Source organism: Ornithorhynchus anatinus, chromosome 7 (genome assembly GCF_004115215.2).
Source record: "Ornithorhynchus anatinus isolate Pmale09 chromosome 7, mOrnAna1.pri.v4, whole genome shotgun sequence".
Lineage (NCBI taxonomy): Eukaryota > Metazoa > Chordata > Mammalia > Monotremata > Ornithorhynchidae > Ornithorhynchus > Ornithorhynchus anatinus.
Genome location: NC_041734.1, coordinates 25273779 through 25300501, shown reverse-complemented (window position 1 = coordinate 25300501; position 26723 = coordinate 25273779). Strand labels below are relative to the sequence as shown.

Here is a 26723-nt window from a genome sequence, read left to right as displayed (position 1 = left end):
TTACCCGTGTCCTGCCTCTGGTCTGAAATACTCTTCCCTCTTCATATTTCAACAGACAATTCCTCTCCCCACCTTTGAAGCCTAACAAAGGCACTTCTCTTCCAAAAGCCTTTCCTGACTAAGCCCTCCTTTACTTTTCTCCCACTCCCTTCTGTGTTGTCCTGGTTTGCTCCCTTGAGACACCGTCCCACAGCACTTATGTGCATATCTATCATATATTTGTTTATATTAATGTCTGTCTCCCCCTCTAGACTGTAAGCTCACTGTGGGCAGGGAATGTGTCTGTTCTATTATGTTGCACTTTCCCAAGCCCTTAGAATAATGCCCTGCACACAGAAAGCTCTCAGTAAATATGACTGAGTGAAAACCTTGGCCCTATTTTTCCCACTGATGACTACAGAAAGGACAGTCGGAACCATGGAGACGCTACTGGGACCTGCCTGATTCAGTCGGTCGGTCAGTCAGTCAGTCAAACGTATTTATTGAGCACTTTCTGTGTGCAGTGCACTCTTCTAAGCACTTGGGAAAGTACAGCATACAATAATGATGTTACGAAGGTTGAACTGACAGGATTTAGTGATGAATTGACTATGTGCGTTAATGAGAGAGAGGAGTCAAGGGTTATGCCAAATTAATGTCGGTACAGCGCCCTGGCACTGAGGGCAGAACCGATGGAGAGAGGCATCTGATCAGGGGTGGTCTTGGCATCCGCATCCCCAGGACCGAGGTCCACACCCCAACACCTTTGGATAGGGTCCTGGGACTTAGGATGGTTGATGGCCCATTGGAGCAGAGGCCTGGGAGTTGGGTCAGCACATCAGCACAAATGAGTAGGAGCCTGTGAACTCTGCCAAGCATCTCAAGAAATGTGGGAAGAGCCCTGACTCCTGGCTTGGCATGTCAAGAGGGCAGACTCTCAAGAGACTGGCAGAGAGGGTCCTGGAACCAAGTGAGCAAAGTGGATGTTCCCAGGACCTGATTCAGCTCATGGCACCTGAAGGTCGAACTGCAGGATCCCCGATCAGCACCACAGTGCATCTGGGGAGGCCCTGAGACCTGTTTTAGCAACCCGGCGTCCACGGTCGGAGTTTTGGCACCTAGGGAGAGAATCCTGGGATATGGTTCAGCATCCTGGCACGTTGGAGGTGAGCCCTGGGACGTGGGACAGCATCTGTGTCACCACAGAACCAGCGGGGAGGGCCCGGCGACCTGGGTCAGTGACCCCGGACCCATAGGGAGGGCCGGAGGACTTGGGTCAGCTTGTTGTGGGCAGGAAATGTGTCAACTACCTCTTTTATATTGTTATATGGTACTCACCCAAGCACTTAGTAAAATGCTCTGTATAAAGCAGGCACTCAGTAAATATGATTGATTGATTGTCCAACCTGATTAGCTTGTATCTATCCTAGCTTGTATCGACCCCAGTGCTTAGTACGGTGCCCGGTACATAGTAAGTGCTTCGGAAAGATGATTAACAAAATAGGACAGAGAACAGGTATTGCATCCCCATTTTGCAGATGAGGAAACTGAGGCACTTGCTGACGGTCATATAGCCAACGAGGGGCAGAGCTGGAATGAAAACCCAGGTCTTCTGACTCCCAGGCCTGTGCTCTTAGATACTACTAGTCCACACCACTTCTCAAAAGCAAATGCAAGAACGAGATTCAAGTGTGTCTCCCCTCCTAGGTTCATCCTTTAGGTTTTTAAGCCATGACATCCACCCACAGCCCTTCTCCAGGCTTTGCCCTAGTTTCTCCAGTTTGGATCCCCCTTTTTGCCTTCATCCCAATTCCCTTCCACACTCCCCTCTGCATGTGCCCACTGCCGCTAGAGATGGCGCAGAGGCTCCCCGAGCTCCACGCCTCGCCTCCATATCATCCAACTCTGTCTGGGAGTTCTAATCTTGGCTCTGTCATACCTTTGCTGTGTGACCTTGGGCAAGTCACTTAATTTCTCTGAGTCTCAGTTATCTATAAAATGGGGATTAAGACTTTGAGCCCTGTGTGGGACGGGGATTGGGTCCAATCTGATTAGCTTGTTTCAACCCTAGCATTTAGAGCGGTGCTTGACGCATAGTGAGCGTTTAACCAATACACCATCATTTCTCCAGGGTTGAACTTTCCCGAGTGCTTAGTACAGTGTTTTGCATGCACACAGTAAGCAGTCAAGGGGGTCTCTTATTCCTCTTATCGATGCTGGACTCCTCTTATCTATCATCTACTGAATAGATCTAGATCTATAATAGATCATCTATAAATATATCATACATGGAGAGGGAGAGAGGACTCAGTAGTCCATTCTGCCAGTCAGTCTTTGGGAATGGTGAGGCCCCTGCGGTCGATAATTGTAATGGTAATAATAATGATGATGATAGCATTTGTTAGGCGCTTACTACGTGCCAAGCGCCGGGAAGGATACCAGGTAACGGAAGCAGCGTGGCTCAGCGGAAAGAGCCCGGGCTTGGGAGTCAGAGGTCATGGGTTTGAATCCCAGCTCTGCCACTTGTCAGCTGTGTGACCGTGGGCAAGTCACTTCACTTCTCTGTGCCTCAGTTACCTCATCTGTAAAATGGGGATGAAGACTGTGAGCCTCACGTGGGACAACCTGATGACCCTGTATCTCCTCCAGGGCTTAGAACAGTGCTCTGCACAGAGTAAGCGCTTCACAAATACCAACATTATTATGATTATCACTTGACTGCTCTGTGCCTCAGTGACCTCATCTGTCAAACGGGGATTAACTGTGAGCCTCACGTGGGGCCACCTGATGACGCTGTATCTCCCCCAGCGCTTAGAACAGGGCTCTGGTCATAGCAAGCGCTTCACAGATACCACCGTTATTATTATTGTTATTGTTGTCCCACGTGGGGCTGACAGTGTTCACCTCCATCTGAAGCGGAGGGCGCCGCGGCCCAGAGAAGTCAAGTGGCTGGGCCAAAGTCAGCCAGCTGGCGAGCGGCGGAGCGGAGGGAGGCGGCATTTGAACCCACGACCTCTGACTGGCCAGTCAGCCCGGGCTCTCGCCGCTGAGCCGCGCTGCTCCTCCAGCGGGGGAGTCCGTCCGGGCCTCGCTCCGTGACCGCTCCGGCCTCGGCGCGGGGGAAGGCGGCGGGCGGGGCGGCCGGGGCGAGCGGGGCGGCCGGGGCGAGCGGGGCGGCCGGGGGGGGCCGGGGGGCCGCGGTGGATGGCTCGGCGCGCCGATTGGTGGCGCCTGGCGGGGGCGGGGGCGGGGGCAGGGGCGCGGCGCGCGTGCGCGGTGCGGCGGTCACGTGTCTGGGGCGGTGGGGCGCTGGGGCGCTGGGGCGGGGCTCCCGGCCGGAGGGGGAAGGCGCGTCGATCGTGTAAGAGCCGGGCCCCGCCGCCCCCGCCGCCCCCCGCGCGCTCCCTCGGGCCCTGGGGGTCGTCCCGTCCCGTCCCGTCCCGTCCCGTCCCGGTCACCCCCCGCCCCGGATCCCCCACGGACGCTGCCGGCCTGCTCGGCCTCCCCGGCCTCCCCACAGCCAGCCCCTCTCGGGACCCCCGCCTTCTCCTCCCCGGCCCCTCCCGGGACCCTCACATTCTCCCTCATCCCCCCTCGGGCCCCCAAGGCTCTGCCGCATCCCCTCTCGGCCCCCTCAAGTTCTCCCCCATCCCCTCCCAGGCCCCTCAGATTCTCCCCCATCCCCTCTCGGCCCCCCCAGGTTCTCCCCCGTCCCCTCCCAGGCCCCTCAGATTCTCCCCCATCCCTTCTCGGCCCCCCAGGTTCTCCCCCATTCCCTCCCGGGCCCCTCAGCCCTTGCTCCATCCCCTCCTGGGCCCCTCAGGCTCCTCCCCCCCCCCCAGCCCTCCCCAGACTTTCCCCCATCACCTCCTGGGTCCCCCAGCTTCCTCCCCCCAGCCCTCCCCAGACTTTCCCTCAGCCCTTCCCGGGCTCTCCACACCCAGTCTTTCCTGGAGCCCCCGTTCTCCCCCCAGCCCCTTCCAGGCTCCTCAGACTTCCCCGCCGGCCCCCCAGCCTCTCCTCCAGCTCCACGGGCCCCCCTGATCCCTCCCCTCTCAGTCCCTCTCGGGCTTCTCTGAGGACCCGTCCTGGGGGGCTTGGGTGGATTGCTCCCTAAACTCCTGGGCCTAGTATGACAAGTGTCCTTCCTTGTTTGACTAGCTAGTCTTCCCTCTTCCCTTCTCCGCTTCCTCCCCTCTTTCATCTCTTCCGTCCTTCCACCCTTCTCATTACTTGCTTTCCTCCATCTCTTCCTTCTCTCTCCTCTCTCTCCCCTCCTCTACCTTCCCTCCTTCACCATCTTCTCCTTTCCCCACCCCTCCTCTTCTCTTTCTCCCCCATCCTCATGTCCCTCTCCTCTCTTCCTTCCCCCTGCCTCCTCTCCCCTTCCTCTTTCCCCCTTTCCCCCCCACCCCCCTTTCCTTCCGACTCCCCTTCTCTCTCTCCACTTCCCCCTTCCTTCCTCTCAGGAGTGGAGGAAGCCTCCCCCACTGCAGAAAAGATGCATTCACCGAGGCTTCAGATTCAGGGCCCCCAGGGGTTCAAAGGGCATCCCAGGGTTCAAAGTGGGATGGGATAGAGATCCAGCCAAAGCCTGGCTCCAAAGCCTACGGTAGGGAACCCAATGCCCCCAAACAGATAAACCGTATAGAAAGATGAGGTGAGCAAGAAGATGGTGGATACAGATCGGGAGCAAGGAGGAATGCTTTCCAAAAGTATTGATGTCATGCATCGTTGTGTCCCGGGCGGTTAATACAGTATTTCAGGATGTGCTCCAAGATGGAGGTGGCTATTTTTGCTGACCTTCCAGCTCTAAGATGAGAATTTGTCAGTGGGTGCAGATGTGGTTGATATGACTGATGTACGATTGACAACTCACACCACGTCTTTGTGTGCCTGCAAGGATGGCTTCTTGCTACCCTGTTGCGTTTACTGTCCACAGAGCCTCGCGCTGTTTTTGTTTTTTCCTTTTGGTGTCCCAATCTCCCCAAACCCTCAACTCTTAAGACACTCCATTAATAATAATGTTGGTGTTTGTTAAGCGCTTACTATGTGCAGAGCACTGTTCTAAGTGCTGGGGTAGATACAGGGTAATCAGGTTGTCCCACGTGAGGCTCACAGTTAATCCCCATTTTATAGATGAGGTAACCGAGGCACAGAGAAGTGACGTGACTTGCCCACAGTCACACAGCTGACAAGTGGCAGAGCCGGGAGTCGAACTCATGACCTCTGACTCTGAAGCCCAGGCTCTTTCCACTGAGCCTACTGATTGCTGCTTGCCAAACCGACCTGTGTTCTAAGTTCCCAACTGCCCACTTACATGCAACCTTGTTTATGGTTTAGCTTCACTGTCTTTCAAGTAGTTCTTCCACATTTCAGCTCCCAGTAGAGCAGCTATTTGGGTATTCTGCTGTCACCCATCCTCTCGAGACCCTGCCAGAGAAGGCGTGATGTGGCGAGTATTGCTGGTGGTGGTTTGACTGGGGTTCTCGGTTGCCATTAGTTCAGATCCTGCTTTGCCATATGGGTAGGGAGCTTTGGTGAGACTCTCCTAGGTCTTCGGTGTGGTGTCAGGGTAGGTAAGCGTTCAGGTCTCACAGCTGTAAAGTGCTGTTAGTAATAGTACAAGTCATTTTAGTAATGCTATTTGATGTGTCATAACGATATTGTGGGAAGCAGCATGGCCTAATGGAGAGAGCACGGGCCTGGGAATCAGAAGTTCATGGGTTCTAATCCTGGCTCCACCACTTGTCCTCTGTGACACCTTGGGCAAGTCACCTCACTCTTCTGGGCCTCAGTTCCCTCATCTCTAGAGATGGGGTTTAAGACTGAGAGACAGGGACCGTGTCCGACCTGATTTGCTTGTATCCACCCCAGCGCTCTGTATGGTGCCTGGTACCTAATAAGCACTTAACAAATACCAGGTACTCTCCCTTGTGCTTAGTACGCAGTAGGCGCTCGATAAAAATGATTAATAATAATTTTCTATTATTATTTGAGTGCCCACTGAATGCACACTCTTGCAAAAGTATAGCAGAAACATGAGATGTTATCTACCTATAAGGAATCAATAATCATAACAGTAATTGTGGTATTTAAGCGCTTAGTATGTGCTAAGTACTGTACTGAGTGCTGAGCTAGATGGTAAGCTCCTTGAGTGTGGGGATCATATTTACCATTTGTTGTATTGTAGTCTCCCAAGTGCTTAACAAAGGGCTCAGTAAATACCATTGGTTATTGTTTTTTAATGGTATTTAAAGGCTTACTGTGTGTTAAGCATTGTTCCGAGTGCTGTGGTAGATAGAAGTTAATCAGGTTGGGCATAGCCCCCATCCCACTTGGGACTCACAGCCCAAACAGTCAGAACAGATATTTCATCCCCGCTTTACAGTTGAGGGAACTGGGGCACAGAGAAGTTACATGACCTGCCCAGTGTCACGTAGCAGGCAAGAGGAGGAGCCGTTACTAGAATCCAGGTCCTCCGATTCACAGGCCTTTCCACTGGGCCGCACTGCTTAATGAGGGTCACAGATATATGTGTTTACAAAGTGTGGAATCAAAATTAGTGGATCTACTCTTGAATATACGTATATACAAGTGCTGAGGTTGGGTATGAATAAATATTTAAGTCCTAGAGAGATGAGTACCGTGGTGGGTTAGGAATTAATGATCACCTTGAACACCCTCTGTGTAGACTGAATTTTGGTGCCATACTCTGCCTATCGTAGTGTACACCTGCCTTGGTTTGGTTTTTTGCCTCCTTTCCTTTTCTTGAGTTATTATACAGTGTGCTACCCAGATAACCAGCTTCCCTGAAATCCACCCGTGGTAGGAGAAGCGCGGCTTGGTCTACTGAAAAGAACACGGGCCTGGGAGTCAGAGGATCTAAGTTCTAATCCCAGCCCCACCCCTTGTCTGCCATCTGACTTCGGGCAAATCACTTTCCTGCTCTATGTCTCATTTTCCTTATCCATAAAACGGGGATGTAGTAACCGCTCTCCCTCCTCCTTAGACTGTGAGCCCCCCCAATGGGACAGGAAGTGTGTCAAAACTGAGCAACTTGTATTTGCCCCAGTGCTTAGTATAGTGTTTGTCACAAAATAAGCGCTTAACATATCACAGTTGTTTTTATTGGTGGTCGAAGTGTTTGCCAGATGCAACTGGCACAAAAATTCTTATCTTCCTCAGCCTGAGGGTCCAAGATTACAGTGCTGTTTGTTGTGAGAGGCAGTTGAGTTGTCTACAAGGCTCTGTATGTGTGTGTTTTGAGAGGTTTGTGTGTGAATATGTGCACGCACACTTTCCAGACTGTAGTCATCGGGGTATGAGCCTTCCCATATGAGTGACTCCATGGCACTTCCAGCCCGTTGACCTGAAAGAGACTCCCAGACGATTGGAATCACCCTGATGTCTGGGACCCTCGAGCGTGGCTTATATAGGCTAGGTTGAATGGGACTGGAGTCGGGACCTTGCCTTGCTTTATTCCATTGGCGATGGGGAGAGGTTCTGACAAACCCTCTCTGGTTTGGTCCTGCCAGTCACGTCGTCATGGAGTTAATCTTAGCATCTTCATAAACATTCCAGGGCAGCCAAACTTTTTCAGGAGTTTTCAGAGCCCAATAATAGAATCGGATGTGTTTGTACGTTCTGCAGTTGCTGTATTGAGGTCTTGATGCTGCTCCCTTAATTTCTCTTCTAATCTGTGCCGAGAAGATCTTGGTTGCTGTGTCCTTACTCCAATCTATATATTGAATCCACTCCAACATTTAGTGCAGTGCTTGGTATATAATAAGTTCTTAACTATCACTATTCTCATGTGTGGTCTGAAGTCTCATTGCAATTCTGGGAGGGCGTATGGTTAATATTGATCTTCAGGTAGTCAGCAGAAGGACTCTGGCTTAGGTATTGCCAGCAATGGGGTGAACAGTGAGACCTCATTATAGCTTGCTCAGTCGGCGAATTCCCAGTGAATCGATCAACCAATTGTATTTATTGAGCGTTTTCTCTACGCAGAGCACAGTACCAAGTGCTTGGAAGGGTACACCAGAGTTAACAGTCAAGATCTCTGCTTTTGAGCTTTCAATCTAGCCAGGGAGATGGGTACTAAAATAAATTAAAGGTAGGAGGAAGCAACTAAGTTTAAAGAAATGTAAAGATAGCGCTGTGGGGGACGGATGGGCTGAAGATCTGATTAGTGGGGGGAGGAATCAAGTGCATAAGGGAAGCGTTGGGGGTGAGGAGATGAGAAATCAAGGCAAGCTTCCTGAAGGAGATGTGATTTTTAGTAGGGCTTGGAAGATGAGGAGGATAGTGTTCTTCTGGGTTTATTATTATTATTGTTCTCATCGCGATATTTATAAAGTGCATATTATATGCCAAAGCACTATGCTGAATCCTGTGGTAGATTCAGGATAACCAAATTCTCCAGGGTCCCCTGACTCCAAGTCCCAAAGTCCTGTACTCTTCCCACTAGGCTGTGCTGACTCCCCTCCCGCCCACTCATGCACTCCCCCTGCTTGTATCCCTCTCCCACCCCCTCTCCCTCCTCTCCCTCCTCTCTCTGGATGTTAAGGCAATCCCAGAATTGTTTGCTGCCATCTCTCTTTGCTTGTGATGAGACCTGGAGTATATCTGGATCTGCATACCTTCAGGGCTGTGTAAAAGTAAAAGTGTGATCAGCAAAGCCTTGTTTCATTACAGCCCTGACCTCCTTCCACTGTTCCTTATAGCCTGGGCTCCTCTATTCAGAGATGCAGGCTCCAGTAAGCATCATTGCATAATAATAATAATGTTGGTATTTGTTAAGCGCTTACTATGTGCCAAGCACTGTTCTAAGCGCTGGGGTAGACATAGGGGAATCAGGTTGTCCCACGTGGGGCTCACAATCTTAATCCCCATTTTACAGATGAGGGAACTGAGGCACAGAGAAGTTAAGTGACTTGCCCACAGTCACACAGCTGACAAGTGGCAGAGCTGGGATTCGAACTCATGAGCCCTGACTCCAAAGCCCGTGCTCTTTCCACTGAGCCATGCTGCTTCTCCAGCGTGCAGTATGCAGCATTGCAGTATGATTAGTATTTTTAAGATCTGCAAGGTGGTGTTGGTAAATTGCTGCCTGTGATTTTGATCTCCCAGGCATTACATTCAAACCCGTCCCGGTATTTTCTTTTAGAAACCCTATAGGCTTAAAGTCTGTATTATAGAGTATCATTCAACCAGAAATATTTATTGAGAACTGGCTCTGGGCAGAGTACTGGACAGAACCCTCGGGAAAGTATACTTGAGTTACTAGGCCTGATTCCTGTCCTCCAGGATCAATCAAGCAATCAATCAGTATTTGTATTCTGTTTTTACGGTATCTGTTCAGTGCTTAGTATATGTTAGATACGGTTCTAAGTGCTGGGGTAGAAATACAAGTTAATTCGATTAGGAAGGCTCTCTCACCCACATGTGGGAAGGAGAACACTTATTGAATCACACATTTTACAGTTGAGGAAACTGAGGCACAGAGAAGTGAAGTGAATTGCCCAAGGTCACACAGCAAGGAAGTGGCAGAGCAAGTGGCCCATGCTTTTTCCACTAGTTCACACCGCTTCCCTAATCAGTGGTATTTACTAGTTACTGTGGGGAGAGCACTGTGTTTCAGTGCTTGGGAAAGGACCATACGGTACAGTTGGCAGACACATTCCCTGCGTACAAGGAGCTTAGAGTCTACAGAAGTTTGCAGTCTAGCTGGAGAGACAGACACTAAAATAAATTACAGGTAGAGTGAAGCAATAAAGTTCAAGGTTATAATAATGACAGTAATTGAATCTGTTAAACGCTTACCGTGTCAAGCACTAAATGCTGGGTTATGTACAAGATAACCAGTCAAACACAAGCCATGTCATATGGGACTGAAAGGCTAAGGGGGAGAGAGAAACAGATGAGGAAACTGAGGCACAGAGAGGTTAAGTGTCTTGCCCAAGGTCACCCAGCAGGCAGGTTGCGGAGCTGGGATTAGAGTCCAGTACCCTCTGACTTCCACGCACGTGCTCTTTGTAATAAGTCACACTTCTTCCCAGATTTGGCTGAGACGATGGGAGAGGCCAAATAGAGGGATAAAAAAACGCAGGGGAGATTTTAGGTAGATCACACCTAATGATTTCAGTGGCAAGGTCAGTAGCGACACAAGATGAGGGGGACGGGGAGGATGGGGTTTGAAGAGGGCGTCAAAGTCTGAAACATTTATCGTGGATAATGAACATGAGAGTCATTAAGAATGGAGAAGTATTGTTGCCAGGCACAGAACAGAGTTGAATTAAAGCAGCTGGGGATGAAGTTGAGATGGACGAGGTTGGCCTAGTGTCTGGATTCGACCAACAGTCCTCTGCAGCTTGAGCACGAGAGCAGAGGAAGTGTGCAGTGGAGGTAATCTGGGGTTACAAGCTGATATGAGATTGGCAGAAGGATGGGAGCAAGGGAGTTGAGTTCAGTGCATCAGTAGAAGGTACTTTGGGTAGATTGAGGCATGATTGAAAAATTGGAAGGGGTCAAGAAATCAGAGGTCCCTATGGGGAGCAGGACAGATTTTGTGGGGAGGAGGTATGTGGGAGAGAAGGCAGGTGAAGAGGTTGTGGTCGGAAAGAGGAATTTCAGGGTTAGTGAGAAGAGAGGTTGTATGGCGACTAGAGGCGATGAGGTCAAACATGTTTCCAAGTTGGTGGGTGAGGTGGGGTCGAGCAAGCTGTTGAAATTGAGTGAGAGGAAGAGTTGGCAGCAGGAAGGTCTCCAGGAATATCCATGTGGATATTGAAGTCTCTGAGGATCAGTGTAGAGACAGCGAAGGATTGTGAGAAAGGGATCATGGTAGTTGGAGGTGGGGCCTGGCGGCGGGTGTGAGGAAAAATGACTGTGACCAGTAACTGGAGTCAGGGGTAGCAAAAGGAAGCAAAGGAAGCAAAAAAGGGATGGCCAGGGAGGGATGGGGTGACCCTTAGCCCTGGGGGGTGGAGGAGAAGGAAGCCAACGCCTCCCCAAGCATTTTTCCTTGTGCAGAGATAAGGTCCTTGGCTGAAGTCCAGAGAGCTTTTTATCCTTATCTTTTAATGGTCTGGTTTCTGTTGTACACTCCCAACTGCTTAGTACAGTGCTCATCACATAAGCTCTCAGTAAATACTAATGATTGATTTTAAATGACCCCTCTACTCAATAGGACAATTGCCAATTTTTCCTGTTTGCAGTACTCATATCCTAAAATGGCTCCCCAGTAGCCTGTGCAACTAAATTAAGAAACCAGTATGGTTTTTGTTTTCATTCACAATACCCTCTTTTGATTCTGAATTTTTGTATTGTTTGCTGTTAAATCGCTTGAAGGAATGGTGTTTAATTTACTGAAACGTGTGGTATTTGCCAAGCACTGTAGTGAGCACTCTGGCAGATACAATACAATTAGATCAGAGACCCTTTCCTAAGTGGGGCTAACAGTCTAAGTAAGAGGGAGAACAGGTGGCTAATCCTGAGGAAACTGAAGCACAGAGAAGTAAAATCACTAGCCTAAGGTCACATAGCAGGCCAGTGGTGCAGCTGGGATTGGAGCCCTGGTCCTCTTACTTGCAGGCCTGTGCTCTTACTAGGCCACTCTGTTATTTAGTGACCAATTCTTTAGCCATCTGAGTCACTGTCCACGTTTGACCTCATCCTCTCTAGTCACTGTACAATTTCTAACCTCACCAATACTTAAGTAGTTGGGAAAGTGCAGTACATTGCGGGCAGGGAACACGTCTACAAATCTGTTGATTGTTCTCTCCCAAGCTCTTAGGACAGTGTTCTGCACGTAATAAACACCTGGTACCACTGATTGATAGTCCATACGCACACGGAGCTTACAGTCTACAAGGGAGACAAACATTGAAATAAATTACAGATGGGGGAAATTAATAGAGTGTAAGGATGTGGACGTGACTGCCGAAGGGCAGACGTGTAACCAAGTGTTTTCAGGATTCAAAGCGCAATGTAGTTATGAGATGTGGCTCTCTGCATATGAAGGCCCTTGAAGAAGCTTATGGTAAAGGAGATGGTGATGGATGAGGTCAGCAGGTGCCTCTGGGTAGACATTGGAGTGGTGCTTATAGATAAGAAACACATGGAACATGTCTACCAACTCTTGTTGATGAACAAGAGAAGAGAAGCAGCATGGCTCAGTGGAAAGGACACGGACTTTGGAGTCAGAGGTCATGGGTTCGAATCCCAGCTCTGCCACTTGTCAGCTGTGTGACTGTGGGCAAGTCACTTAACTTCTCTCTGCCTCAGTTACCTCATCTGTAAAATGGAGATTAAGACTGTGAGCCCCACGTGGGACAACCTGATTCCCTTGTGTCTACCCCAGTGCTTAGAACAGTGCTCTGCAGATAGTAAGTGCTTAACAAATACCAACATTATTATTATTATTGTCCTCTCCCAAGCACCTAGTACAGGGTTGTGCACATGGAAGCTCTCAACAGATATCGTTGTTGATGAAAAGGAAGGATGTCCCCCTCCCCCCAACCCCGTCCTCCCGAATCTGCAAACAACTCGGGGGATGCTAGTCGTGCCAGAACTTTGGAAGCAATAGAGAGCACCTAGGACAGGTTAATACTTGTGTTTGCTTTGTAGCGTATGCCGAAAGCTCCCAATTTTTCTGGCTACTTTTTACCCAACAATCGCTAACTTATGTAAAAATGAATAAAAATCTTCAGTTTCACGTGATCGTGGTACAAGTCAGTTTTGTAAAACATCCGTTGAGACGCATGTGCTTTTAGAAGAAGAAATTAGCAACCCTGATTTCTCAATTTTGGCTTGAATCGTTGGTTGTCTGCTCCACTCCTCATTGTTTTTGAGGAGAGAGGGGATTGACCTGCCAGAGTAGACATGATTTGGGCATTGGGGTCTCTAGAGGGAAGATGACATGGGCTTGTTGGAAAGGGGAGGCTAGGGACTGGGCTAATGAGAGTGGGAATTCGGGGAATCGCCAAGCAGTGCCCACTTACCCGGAAAACGGAAAACCTCTGGAGGGGGGAGGGGGAAGGGCGGGGAGAGTTGGGAAACAGAAGTGGAACTACTTGTTTCTGTCCCCTGGATGGGTCTGGTGCCCCCCACACTGATAGCCTCACGAATTTACGTCCCTTGAGTCCAAAGCCCCTACGCCCTACCAAAGCAAGCTCTTAAGAAAATTCTCATTCTTTAAGCCAGAGACATAGGGGAAAGGGCAGGCCATGTGTGCCAAGAGATATAAAACGTTGGTAACTGACTTGTCGCTCCACATCCTTCTTGATGTTCTTGCAAGAACTGTGTCCCACTTCCAGACATTGATTTAAGTGGGGCTTCCAGACTGATCATTTCTTGGTTGAGAGCAGCGAGAAAAAGAAAGTGCCTGAAAAGAGGGGGCTTTAACCAGGCAGTGATGAGGGAGTCTTAAGGTGGGTGTTTTGAACACAGAGCTGCTGGGCTACAAGTGGGTGTTAGGGTGCATATGTGGCCAGCCTAGGACTGCTAAAGTGGCAACAGGGAAGCTGCCGGAGGGAGAGGAAGAGATGGAAGGCTACTAGAAGCAGGGCTTTTCTGGCAGCCTGGCCCTGGAGTGGAGGTGCTGCCGGGGCCTGCTTGCAGAAGTGGGGAGGGCCACCTTACCCATAGCTCCCCTGGGCTGGACACCCCAGAGAGCAGCCCCTGGCTGGCACCGGGCAGGGGGTTGGCAACTCTGGTCCAGAGCAGGAACCAGACTGGTGGCCAGAGTGCGGCAGGGGCACCTCAGACCACACGTTTCCCACCCTCCTCCCTGCTGCCCCAAAGGGGGATGATGTCATCCGGGGGAGTGCTCTGCTTTTGGGCCTCTGCTTGATGCCGAAGGATCTGGGAAGCCAGAAGCTTTCCTGGCGCTGCTGAATGCCCTTTCCCTCCAAATCCTCTAGAAAAAGCAGTTGCAAATTAGGTATTAATTCTCGTCCCCTCCCTCCCTGCTAGAAGTAATCAAATTGATTAAGTCGAGCACTTAGTACAGTTCTCTGCCCATGGTAAGCGCTCAATAAATGCGATTGAATGAAATGCTTGCTGTGAATGGAGCACTGTCTAGGAAGTGGAAATGAATAGCTTTCTCTTCACCTTTTGTAGCGTAAAGCTGGGGATAAAAACAAAATACGGACTGACCAGACCTCTGCCTTTTAAGAACTAGACAAGTTGTTCCACTCAGCTGAGTTTATTTCTTTTTGAATATGGCTTCACAGATGTGAATTTTAGTCAGACCACTCCACCCTCTACCTTGACTGCTATCTGCTCTGTGACTCTCGGGTTTCCAGGATGTAGCACTCCTCTTCTTTCTGTTCTCTGCAGATTCATGAAATGGCCACAGATGATAAGGCGTCACCAACCCCGGACTCTGCCAGTGACTTGCCCAGCTCTCCTGCTAGCCCTTCTCATCTCACGCACTTCAAGCCTTTGACTCCAGACCAGGACGAGCCTCCATTTAAATCAGCCTACAGCTCTTTCGTAAATCTCTTTCGTTTCAGCAAAGGTAGGGGGTGTCCTGGGGAGTCAAGCCGTGCATCAGTCCTGACTCGGGAGATCACTGAGGATCGCTGGCCTAGCACCCTCACGGACAGGCCACTGGCAGTTCTGTAGCTTCCGTGTCACTTGGCAGTCTTTGACTGCCAAAGGAGGGAGATGTGGAAGCTGGCTATACCGGGGCAGTGGTTTCATGTTGAAAGCCTAAAGCTTCAAAGAAATTCATTTAGGAAGATGGTCATGGCCTCTCGTTTTCTGCTTTAATTCTGCTGGAACCTTGAAGAGCATCTTCTTGTGTTTTAACTTCAAAATTCAGGCATGTCAAGTCAGTCAGTCTTCATCATTCAGTTGTATTTACTGAGGGCTTACTGTGTACGGTACTAAGCTCTTGGGAGGATACAACATAACAATAAACAGACACATTCCCTGCCCACAGTGAGCTTACAATCTAGAAGGGGAGACAGACATAAATATAAATAAACTCTTATTGTGTGTACTAAGCACTTGGGAGAGTACCAGATAACAGAGTTGGTAGACGGGTTCCCCGCCCACAAGGAGTTTCCAATCTACAATCTAGATCTATATTTCGTCCGTCTTTGTGAGAAAAAGCATTGCTAAGTGAAGTGGGCTGGGTGCGTTAAATGAGAGCAATTAATTAAAAGGATTACATTTTAACAAGTCAGAATACAACATGGAGCCTGTTACTGACCAAACCCATTAAACATTAAAATTAGTTGAAGGGTTTAAATCCTAACTGGGCGAATACCTTCCAAAGAAATGCTCAGTTTAGCTGGGAGGGCCTTCTAAATACCAAGTAAAAGTGGAAGCTGAAAAAAGAGGCTTTGCCAAAATCAGTTTTTGCTTTGAGGCTACATTTCACAGAAGTATTTTTTTCTGGAACCAATCCAAGCTGTATTCCTTAGTCTGCAAGTGTTGTGTGTTTTATCATTTAGTAAATGTTGGGAGAGACATAAAAGGGTCATGGAGCTGTAATGATTTTGTCCCTGGGCTTTTTAAAATGCCTTTCCTCAGGAACATTCCTTTGTGTGTTGAAGGGATTTCTCCTTCTAAATGAAAATTCCTGGGCTGGAAGGTTGGAGGGTCCCATGCCGGCTTTCTCCTTCCCCTTCAATGTCTTGACCTCCTTGCCCTCACCACTGTTGGTTGGCTTCATTCTTTCAGATGAGGGCAGGCTTTCATCTGCGCCAGAGAGAGCGGAAGGTGGACAGGAAAACCAGCAGCCTCTGAACGCAAGTTTTACTCGTCCTCAGCACCCAGCCAGGACGCCAACCGCCAGATCTCCTGGGCCCTACACGAAGCAGTTAAATGAAGAGCTGCAGCGAAGGTCCTCTGCCATCCTAGGTAAAACCAACATAGTGGGGCTTCTAACACTGCCTGGGTAGGACCATTGCACAGAAGGTTGATCTTGTGACCATATGCTCCCTTGAAGCAATTGGATCTCCGCCAGAATAAGTAAAACAACTACTCAACAGAACTGGCTGAGCCTAAAAAATTGGCATGTATTTCCTTGAACTTTAATCTAGGCTAGCCAGGGTCCCTCGACTGACTTTTAGTTGGGTTTCAGAAGAGCTGAGCTTACTTGTTTTTAGGAGAATTAGGTTAACTTAAGCGAGCTGCTACTTAAACCAAAATCATAGTTTGAAAATCAAAATTCAAGGACAGAAATTATCTGTAAAATGTCCTGTAAAGTTCTCCAGATCCTGTTTAGTTCATGTATTTCTATATCATCTATTTGGCCCTAACATGATTTCTCTTTAAGAAGTTTTCTCTATAGGTCATTAAATCTGCCAATGAATCTCCCAACTCCGTTGTACTGTACTCTCCCAAACCCTTACTACAATGGTCTGCACACAGTAAGCGCTCCATAAATACCATTGATTGATTGATATGGAGTTTGCTGAAATATAGGAGCTCAAAAGATAGGGTATTTTTTCCTAACCAAATTTTTCAAGTAGCCGTGCAAACTTCTTTCAGAAATCTCCCCCAGACATGTGCGAGTCTTTTCACCTTAAAGTCGATGCTTTATTCCAGTCCTGTATGCAACAAATCAGCACCATTTCCTCTTCTGTGGCTTTAGAATACTTGGAATCAATCTGCTGACCCTGGCCTTAGAAATGGAAAGTGCTAGCTCAGGATGGCTTCTCGCATCTGAAGCCCTTCTCATCTCCAAGGCAGGAAAAAAATGAACCACCCCTCATATCCCGTGTGGTGTCGTCACATTACTCTCTGTACATGTGCCTCGTTTTCAATGTCATCACCGTACGCTGCCCACAAATGTAGCGTTCTGTATGGCATCGTTGTTGTGCCCGTTATCACAGGCAGAGCCTGTCACTGGGAATGGGCTGTGACCACCCCCATTGGTTCAGTGCCATTGATTTTTCCCTTCCGTTCCCGGTATATCCAGTTTCTATTTCCAACTCGGCCCGGTTGCAGTCATATTCTTAACCATGCCCGTGCTGCCGTGACCCCTCTTGCTAGTGCACCCTAGGGGTGGTGATTGCTGTCTACTCTTGGTCCCCAAAGGTCCCCCAAATCTTAGTGCCCTGTAAGGAGGACTCAGCAGGGAGCATTTTTCTTGCAAAGCTTTTTCCAAAGGAAAACTACAAATGGGTATTCCCTCGTTCCTAGCAGTTTAATCAATTTTAATCTGAAACCTTTGCAGAAATGATAACTACATTAATGATAATAATGGTATCTATCGAACCATTCCTAGATGCCCAAACTGGGTGCTGGGCTTTGGGGTAGATGCAGAAATTCAAATCAGAGAGTCCCTGTTCCATACGGTGCTTGTGGTCCGTTGACCGTGGGGCAAGCTGGTTTCTCGTACCCATTTTACAGATGAGGAAACTGAGGCTTAGGGAGGTTAGTGACTTTCTCAAGGTCAGAAAGCAGATTAACAGCAGAACCAGGTCTCCTGACTTGCAGTCCTTGTTCTTTCCATTAGGCCACGCCGCCTACAGAGTTTTTGGCAAGCATCTGATTTTCAGGTTTTCTGCAGAGCAAGATGTAGTCAAAATATCTGAATGTCAAGATGCAAAAAGAACCTTTAAGATGGATCCAGATTTTGAGCTTGTAAGGTTTTTGTTCTCTGCTAATTTTTCCTTTTTAAATAAAATTTTTGCTAACCCTGTTTTGGCCTTCTCGGTCTAGCATCTCCTGGTGCGGAATCCTCTGGGGGTCTTAGATGATGCATCACTGAAGTGGGAGAAAGTCAGGGCCCACATCTGTGTTTGATTTTCTCAGGTTTTGGTGGCCCTGGATACTGGAAGACCATTTCAGGGAATTTCACCAAAACTTTGTGAGAAAATCTTCATCCCTGCCTGGGGAAAAGAGACTTAAAGAAAAAGCTGGACTTTCTTTTGCAATAAAAACAATGAGGTTTCAGGAAGGTAATCTTTGCTGGGTGCTAGAGATAAAGGCTAGCAGATCCCTGAGAGTTGGCATTGGAAGTTGGTCAGGAACGAGTCTCGAAGGTTCTTCCTGAGGAAGTGGAGTCTGATCTCCTGCCCTCCCAGTTATGGATGGGCTGCCCCCACTGCTACATATGGAGGAAGAAGTTCAGGGCCAAGCCACTCGCCCGAGCTTAGGCCCTTCTGGCCTTGGGGCCCCGGGCTCAATCCAGCTGATTTTTGCTGCTGTTAAAGCTCTGGCCAGGCCAAGTTGCCGCAGGGGTACCACTGCCCCGATTTGGTCAGAGCCAGACCTGGCCAGACCAAAGTGGGGGCCAGACAGGGCTGCATGTGTGCAGCAGCACTGTGTCTCCCACCCCAAGGGGCGTGCGGTCTGAGTCAGCTGCTGGGCAGGAGCAGCTGTCGAATGGCCGGCCCCACCTCTTACTGGTCCGGAGGTTTTGGAAGTCGTCTGGCCACTGTGCTGTACAGGAACAGGACCGGCAGGAATGCCAGGGTGTGAGCGGCAGCCTGCAAACCACCATCAATCAGTCGGTAGTATTTTTTGAGCCCTTACTCTGTGCAGAGCACCCTACTAAGCACTTGAGAGAGTACAGTACAACACAGTTGTTGGATACGATTCCTGCCCATGAGAAGCCAACCTACTAGAGAGGGAGAGAGAAAAAATAAATTACCAATGGATATGTACTTAACGTGAAGTGGGGCTGCAAGTGGGTGAATATCGAAGTGTCATTTGGGGTGCAGATCCAGGAGCCTTGCAATGCAGAAGGGAGGGCAGATAGGGGAAGAGTCTGGTCAGGGAAGGCCTCTGGGAGATGTGATTTTAGTAGGGCTAGGGAAGTGGGGAGAGTGGTCTGTCGGATATGAAGGGGGAGGGAGTTTGAGGCCCGAGGGAGGATGTGGGCAAGGGTCGGCATTGAGATGGATGAAATCGAAGTCCACACATGTTTTGTGGGGTGAGGAGGGGGATAGAGCAGAAGGAGGGAGCCGGGGCGATGGGGAGGGGAGGAGGTGCTGCGGAAAAAGGGGTTCAGTCTGGGAAGGCCTCCTAGAGGAAGTGAGCTCTCATTAGGGCTTTGAAAGGGGGAAGTGTGCTAGTTTGGCGGATGTGAGGAGGAAGGGAATTAATTACAGGCCAGAGGTAGGACCTGGGCCAGGGGTCGACAGTAGGACAAGCAAGAACGAGGCACAGTGAGGAGGTTAGCAGCAGAGGAGTGAAGTGTGTGGGTTGGGCTGTAGAAGGAGAGAAGGGGGGTGAGGTAAGAGGGGACAAGGTGATAGAGAGCTTTGAAGCAAATAGTAGTTGCTTTTGACAGGCAACCCCTGGAGATTTCTGAGGAGGGGGGTGACATGCCCAGAGCGTTTCTGCAGAAAGATAATCCGGGCAGCAGAGTGAAATACAGACTGAAGTGGGGAGAGACAGGAAGTTGGGAGATCAGAAAGGATGCTGATACAGTAATAATAATAATAATAATAATAATAATAATGTTGGCATTTAAGTGCTTACTATGTGCCAAGCACTGTTGTAAGCGCAGGGGTAGATCCAAGGCCCACTTGGGGCTCACGGTCTTAAATCCCCATTTTACAGATGAGGGAATTGAGTCACAGAGAAGTTAAGTGACTTGCCCAAAGTCACACAGCTGACATGTGAGGGAGCCGGAATTGGAACCCATGACCTCTGACTCCCAAGCCCGGGCTCTTCCAGTTGGGACATGATGAGTGATTGTACTAACAAGGTAGCGGTTTGGATGGAGAGGAAAGGGTAGATTTTGGCGATATTGTGAAGGTGAGACCGGCAGGTTTTGGTGTCAGACTGGATGTGTGGGGTGAATGAGAGAGCAGAGTCAAGGATGACACCAAGGTTGTGGGGCTTGTGAGACGAGAAGGATGGAAGTGCCGTCCACAGTGATACCTGTCTACTTGTTTTGTTTTGTTGTCTGTCACCCCGCTTCTAGACTTTCAGCCTGTTGTTGGGTAGGGATTGCCTCTATTTGTTGCCAAATTGTACTTTCCAAGCCCTTAGTACAGTGCTCTGCACACAGTAAACGCTCAACAAGTACAATTGAATTGAATGAATGAATTTGGGAGCCATCTGCACAGGGATGGAAGTTGAAGCTGTGGAAGTGAGTTCTCCAAGGGTGTGGGTGGAGAATAGAAGGGACCCAGAATTGAGTTTAGAGGAACTCCCACGATTAGAGGGTGTGAGACATAGGGGAAACTTGAGAAAGAGACTGGGAGGGAGCAGGCAGAGAACTAGGAGAAGAACTAGGAGACGACAGTGTCAGTGAAGCCAAAGTGGGATATTTAGTTTGCGGGGGAAGGGAGGGGTCCACAGTGTCTAAGCCAGTTGAGTAATCGAGGAGGATTAGGATGGAGTAGAAGTCATTGAATATGGCAAGAACGTGATCATTGGTGACCTTAGAGAAAGAGGTTTCAGTGGAATGAAGTGGTGGGCACCAGATTGCAGGGGGAGAGTTGGGGGAGAGGAAGTAGAGGCGATGGGTATAAACAAGGGAGTTGGGGCGATAACTGGAGGGGATCGTGGGGTCAAGGGAGGGTTTTTTTTTTCTTTTAGAATAGGGGGTAGATGGTTATGTTTGAAAGCAGAGGGGAAGGAGCCCCTGGAGAGTGAGCAGTTGAAGATGTCTGTCAGGGAGAGAAGAGGAGAAGGGACAGGTATTTTAATAGTGTGCTGAGTGAAGCAGATTGTTTAGAGGAGGCGGGGATCTCATCTTGAGTTACTACTGGGAGGATGGGGAGTTGAGACTGGAGAATTGCAGGGGAGGTTTTAGGGACTGATGGTTTCAATTTTTTTGATGAAGTATGTGGTAAGGTCATTAGGGGTAAATGATGGGGCTGACAACAGGGCAGGGATTTGAGGAAGGAGTTAAAAGCCTGAAACAGCTGGTGTAGCCAATGGGCGTGGGAGTCAATAAAGTTGGAGAAATATTTTTTCTGGGTGGAGGAGCGCAAGTGAGGATGAGTTTGATGGATGAAGTTGGCTTGATATCTGGATTTCAGGACAGGGATGGGGTCATTAGAGGGAAGGGAGTGAGCGGATATGGAGAGGTCAGCAAGGTTTTAGCACTATCCATTTTTTATGCATGTTCTCAGTCCCGAAGCATAGAGTAGTATGGAAGTATGTTTCACTCCCACCGTGTTAAAGTACTTTGAACAGATATTTGGTTTTAGCTTGCAGATACAGGAAATGAATAGATGAGGAATATCATAAATTTCTAATTTAAAAATATAGTAGCTTTTCAAGATGTCTTGAAGTAAAAAATATATATTGTACCATAGTTAAGGCCAACAAATCAATTGTCAAAATAGGCCAAATTAGTCCAGGAGAGAGGGCCTAAGGTGGGGACAGTTTGGTGAGAAATTTTTGTGTAAATTCTCTGTAGAGCAGTACAAACTGTCAGATAGGTATACAAGGAACAATTCCGTTCAGACACAGAACATGCTTTTGGTTTTCATGTTTAGAAAACAAGAGTTTGTAGAAAGAAAATTCATACTGAAAACACCCACATAAGCTCAAACTTTATGAACTTCAGGGGTTTCTTAAGCCAAAATAGGATTCCTTGCCGTCTTCTAGGGCACTGACGGCCTTGGCTATGATTTGTTCATCACAGTTTGTTGGCTGTTCAGATAGTTCCGATGAAAAGAGCCATTTCCCATGATCCATCATCACTCAGTCAATGGTATTTATTGAGCTCTTACTGTCTGTGCATAACACTGTACTAAGCGCTTGAGAGAGTACAGTACAACAGAGTTAGCAGGTACATCCCTTGCCCACAGTGAATTTACAGTCTTTAGGTTAAGCTCGTCATCACTGAAGGTATTTATTGAGCTCTTACTGTCTGTGCATAGCTCTGTACTAAGCACTTGGTAGAGTTCAGTAAAACAGAGTTGATAGACATGTTCCCTGCCCACGAGTTTACAGTCTAGAGGGATCAATAACACCTCCTTTTATCCTATATTTATGTTGCTGAAAGCTCCATAAGGTCAGGTAATGGGCCTAGTGATTGTTAGACTCTCTCAAGTGCTTAGTATAGAGTTCTACTCCATGAGTGAATATCTGTTGCCGAATTGTACTTTCCAAGCGGTTAGTACAAGTGCTCTGCACAGCGTAAGCACCCAATAAATACGATTGAATGAATGAATACCATTGATTACATATTAGGTCTCCTACTTCTAGGACAATAGCAGATGCTGAGACCTTGATTCACCTTGTAGCCGGTAGGTTTTTGTTTTTTCTTTTGAATGGTATTTGTTCAGTGCTTTCTGTGTGTCACACACTGGTCTAAACTCTAGGGTAGGTACAGATTAATTAGGTTGGACATGGTCCCTGTTCCATATAGTTCTTTCCACAGTAGTTCTTAAGGTTAATAGCTCGTTATTCCTGTGGTTGTGGAAGGACCCTACCCTCACTCTCCCTGCCCTTTCCCCCTTTCTCCATAAAGACATGAATGTTAATCTGAATTCATTTGTGGTTCTGAAGAAGGGAAATAAGTGCAAAACATTCTTTGCCAGGCAGCAGAAATGAGGCTGGAGTCTGACAGTACTAAAGAGAAAGTAAATAAGATCTTGTATTTTCTGAGTCACTCAAGATTTATTAGTGTAATTTAGTCCTGCAGTCCCTCGTGATTTTTTTCTTTTTAACTCTTCCCCGTAATCCAGTCAAAAACTGGTGGACAATTGGCCATAGGTAGGAGTTTTGAGCCCCACCTTGTTATGACCTAGATAAATATAGGCCATCTGGTGGGTGTTCCCACACCTTGCTTAAACAATTTCCAAAAGCAAGCCCACTGACATGCCCAGTTGCTTATCATTTGGGAAAAGAAGTGCTTGGAAACCGCTCCCCCCCCAAGAATCTGGTCTACCCAAGAGGGGGTCATGGGTGATCATGCACACCCAAGGATCACATGAAAACCTTTAGTGAGGAGTGGGGCCAGTCAGTCAGTCAATTGCATTTATTGAGCACTCACTGGATACAGAGCTCTGTACTAAGCACTTGGAAGAGTACAGTACAACAATAAACAGACACATTCCCTGCCCACAATGAGCTTACAGTCTAGAGAAGGAGATGGACATAAATATAAATCAATTACAGATATGTACAGAAGTGCTGTGGGGCTGGGAGGGGGTAGTACAAAAGGGCAAGTCAGGGAGACACAGAAGGGAGTGAGAGAAGAGGAAAAGAGGACATTGTGAGGGAACGCCTCTTGGAGGAGATGTGCTTTCAATAAGGCTTTGAAGGTGGGGAGAGTAATTGTCTGTCGGATATGAAGAGAGAGGGCGTTCTAGGCCAGAGGCAGAACATGGGCAGAAGGTTGGCCGACAAAATAGATGAGATGGAGGTACAGTGAGAAAGTTAGAATTAGAGGAACAAAGTGTGTGGCCTGGGTTGTAGTAGGAGAGTAGCAGGGTGAGAAAGGAGGGGGGCAAGTTGAGTGAGTGCTTTAAAGCCAATGGTTAGGAGTTTCTCTTTGATGTTGAAGTGATTGGGCAGCCACTGAAGGTGCTTCAGGAGTGGGGAAACATGGTCTGAACAGTTTTGTAGAAAAATGATTCGAGCAGTGGAGTGAAGTATGAATTGGAGTGGGAAGAGACAGGAGGCTGGGAGGTCAGAAAGGAGGCTGATACAGTAATCTAAGTGGGATAGGTTAAGTGATGAATTAATGTGGTAGCAGTTTGGGCGGAAAGAAAAGGACAAATTTTAGTGATGTTGTGGAGGTTGAACAGATAGGATTTAGTGATGGATTGAATATATGGGTTGAAGGAGAGAGGAGCCAAGGTTATGGGCTTGTGAGACAGGAAGGATGGTGGTTCCGTCTGCAGTGATGGGAAAGTCAGGGGGAAGACAGGGTTTGGGTAGGAAGATAGGAAGTTCTGTGTCAGAACTGTTAAGTTCAAGGTGACGGGAGGACATTGAAGTAGAGATATTTTGAAGGCAGGAGGAAATGCGGGACTGCAGAGAGAGAGATCAGGACTGGAGATGTAGGTTTGGATATCATTCTTAGAAGTGGTAGCCATGGGAGTGAATGAGTTCTCCAAGGGAGTAGGAATAGTTGGAAAACAGAAGGGGACCCAGAACTGAGCCTTGAGTGACCCTCACAGGGGGTGGGAAGCAGAGAAGGAGTCCATGAAAGAGACTGAGAATGAGTGGCCAAAGAGATGTGAGAACCAGGAGAGGATTACATCAGTGAAGCTGAGTTTGGATAATGTTTCCAGATGAAGGGATTGGTCCACAGTGTTGAAGGCAGTTGAGAGTTCGAGAAGAATTAAGAGGAAGTAGAGGCTATTGGATTTGGAAGAAGGAGATCATTGGTGACCTTTGAGAAGGCGGTTTCTGTGGAGTGAAAGGGATGGAAGCCAGATTGGAGGGGGTCAAGGAGAGAATTGGAGGAGAGGAAGTTGAGGCAGCGGTGTAGACAATTTGCTCAAGGAGTTTGGAAAGGAATGGTAGGAGGGAGATGGGGTGATAAGTGTAGGGGACTGTGGGGTCAAGGGGGGGTTATTTTTAGGATATCTGAAGCATGGGCATGTTTGAAAACAGTGGGGAAGAAGCCACTGGAAAGCTAACAGTTGAAGATGGTTGTTATGGAGGGAAGAAGAGCGTGAGCACGTGTTTTCATAAGGTGCGAAGTAATAAGGTCAGATTCACAGGTGGTGGGGTTGGATTTTGAGAGAAGGCAGGAGATCTCCTCTTGTGATACTGCTGGGAATGATGGGAGAGTTGAAGAAGGGGCGGAGGGGAGGGAGTAGGGAGGAGCAGGGAAAATGTTAGGGAGATAACGCCTCATAGTGTCAATTTTCTCAGTAGAGTAGGTGGCCAGGTCATTGGGAGCAAGGGATGGGTGAGTCTGGGGGCAGGGGATTTGAGGAGGGGAAGAGGTGTGTGGGGGAGAAGGCAGGTGAAGAGATTGTGGTCAGAGGGATTTCAGGGTTGGTGAGGGCAGAGATTGTGCAGTGGCTAGAGATGATGAGATTAAGTGTGTGTTCAAATTGGTGGGGTGGGGCAGGAGGTCAGTGGAGTTGAGGAGTGATAGTGGGCAGCTAAAGGGTCATCAGGACCATCTGTTTGGACATTGAAGTCCCCAGGGATCATTGTAGGGGGAGAGAGAGGGAATGTGAAACCGGAATCAAAATGGTTCAAAAAGTCGGAGGTGTGACCTGGGGGGTGGTAGATGACCATTGTTAGAATCTAAAATGGGTGGTAGAGGCACATGATATGGGATTGAAAGGAAGGGAAAGAAATGGATGGGGAGGTAAAATGGTGTGCAGGTGGCATTGGGGCTCCAGAAGGAAGCCAACACCTCCTTTCCCAGTGATTCTGGGGGAGTGGATGAAGATGACACCCCCTCTGAAGAGAGTTGCAGGGGAGACCATGTTGTCTGGGGAGAGCCAGTTTTTGGTGATGATGAAGAAGAGTAGTGACTGGGCCAGGAACATGTCAAGGATGAAGGGAAGCTTTTCCAGGATGGAATTGGGGTTCCACAGGCCGCACTTGAGGCTGTGGGGTGTGTTCTGGGGGAGGTGATGGTTTGGGGTAGGGGAGTTGGGTGAGAGTGAGTTGACAGCCTGGCCCAGGGCGAGGGGGATGAGAGGTGGTGCTGGGACAAGATAACATGGAAGGGGCGGGGAGGAGGGGTGAGGACGGCACCGGGGGTGGGGAGGAGTTGGGTGGAGGAAGGGAAGATGTGGTGGAAGGGGAAGACTGAGATGTGCTGACTAGAGAGTGGGGATTGAGGGGTCACGGTGGGGTGGGATTGAGGGGTCATGGTGGGGTCAATGAAGCTGAAGCGCTGTAGGTGAGGTAAAAGAGCAATAACTACTGAACCCAGTGATTCTCCGAGGAGATGGTTGTATTGCCCTTGGGTCCTGGTGAAGAGGCCACAGTGTTTAGGAGAAAACAGGGGCTGGGTTGGTGTGAACAGAGGATAAAACAGGGGTCCACCTGTTCTGCTGGCGGCGTGTAAATAGTGGCAATTCTTGCCCTTGAATCTTCTCTTTCCCTCAACATCCCCTGGCCCCACCCTTTTGCTGCTTCCTTGTTCCTCCCATGGGATTCTGAGCAGCCCCAGGCCTGGTGTTCCAGTGGAGTGACAAGTAGGACCCCGGAGATCTGACTGGCCTCTGCAGGAGGGTAGGGGCAGAAAGTCAGATTGACTGGGGTGCAGGAGACTGCTGCTCCTCATCACTCATTCATTCATTCATTCAATAGTATTTATTGAGCGCTCACTATGTGCAGAGCACTGTACTGAGCGCTTGGAATGAACAAGTCGGCAACAGATAGAGAGAGTCCCTGCCATTTGAAGGGCTTACAGTCTAATCGGGGGAAACAGACAGACAAGAACAATGGCAATAAATAGAGTCAGGGGAAGAACATCTCGTAAAAACAATGGCAACTAAATAGAATCAAGGCGATGTACATTTCATTAACAAAATAAATAGGGTAATAAATATATGCAGTTGAGCAGACGAGTACAGTGCTGAGGGGATGGGAAGGGAGAGGAGGAGGAGCAGAGGGAAATGGGGGGAAAAGAGGGTTAAGCTGCGGAGAGGTGAAGGGGGGGTGGTAGAGGTCCTTGGTCCAAGGAGGTCCAAGGTCCTTGCTTGGCAGCAGCAGCTTTCTAAAGACCTGCTCTCTGGGAGGGGTGGGGAACTCTCTTGGAGGCACAGGGCCAAGGGCAGTTTCCCCTAGGCCCAACCTTACGTCACTCCAGCCAGTGATCCGTGGTGAAGAGGGGCACGGGAGTCGACCAGAACTGGATCCACCCACCCAGGGTGTGT

The 26723-nt window shown here is 48.7% G+C and overlaps 1 protein-coding gene across 7 annotated transcripts in view; it reads left to right on the top strand.

Moving 5' to 3' along the window:
* Window positions 1-26723, top strand: part of PIKFYVE (phosphoinositide kinase, FYVE-type zinc finger containing) — a 154418-nt gene that overhangs the window by 5152 nt on the left and 122543 nt on the right. For 6 of the 7 annotated variants that reach the window (XM_029068333.1, XM_029068334.1, XM_029068331.1 and 3 more), the window contains exons 1-3: window positions 3291-3340; window positions 14326-14506; window positions 15679-15858. In XM_029068333.1, coding sequence (XP_028924166.1) covers window positions 14335-14506; window positions 15679-15858 — 352 coding nt within the window. In that variant the 5' untranslated portion in view covers window positions 3291-3340; window positions 14326-14334. Of the gene's footprint in view, window positions 1-3290; window positions 3341-14325; window positions 14507-15678; window positions 15859-26723 lie in introns of those variants that run through there. The other variant, XM_029068330.2, reaches the window with a different exon arrangement.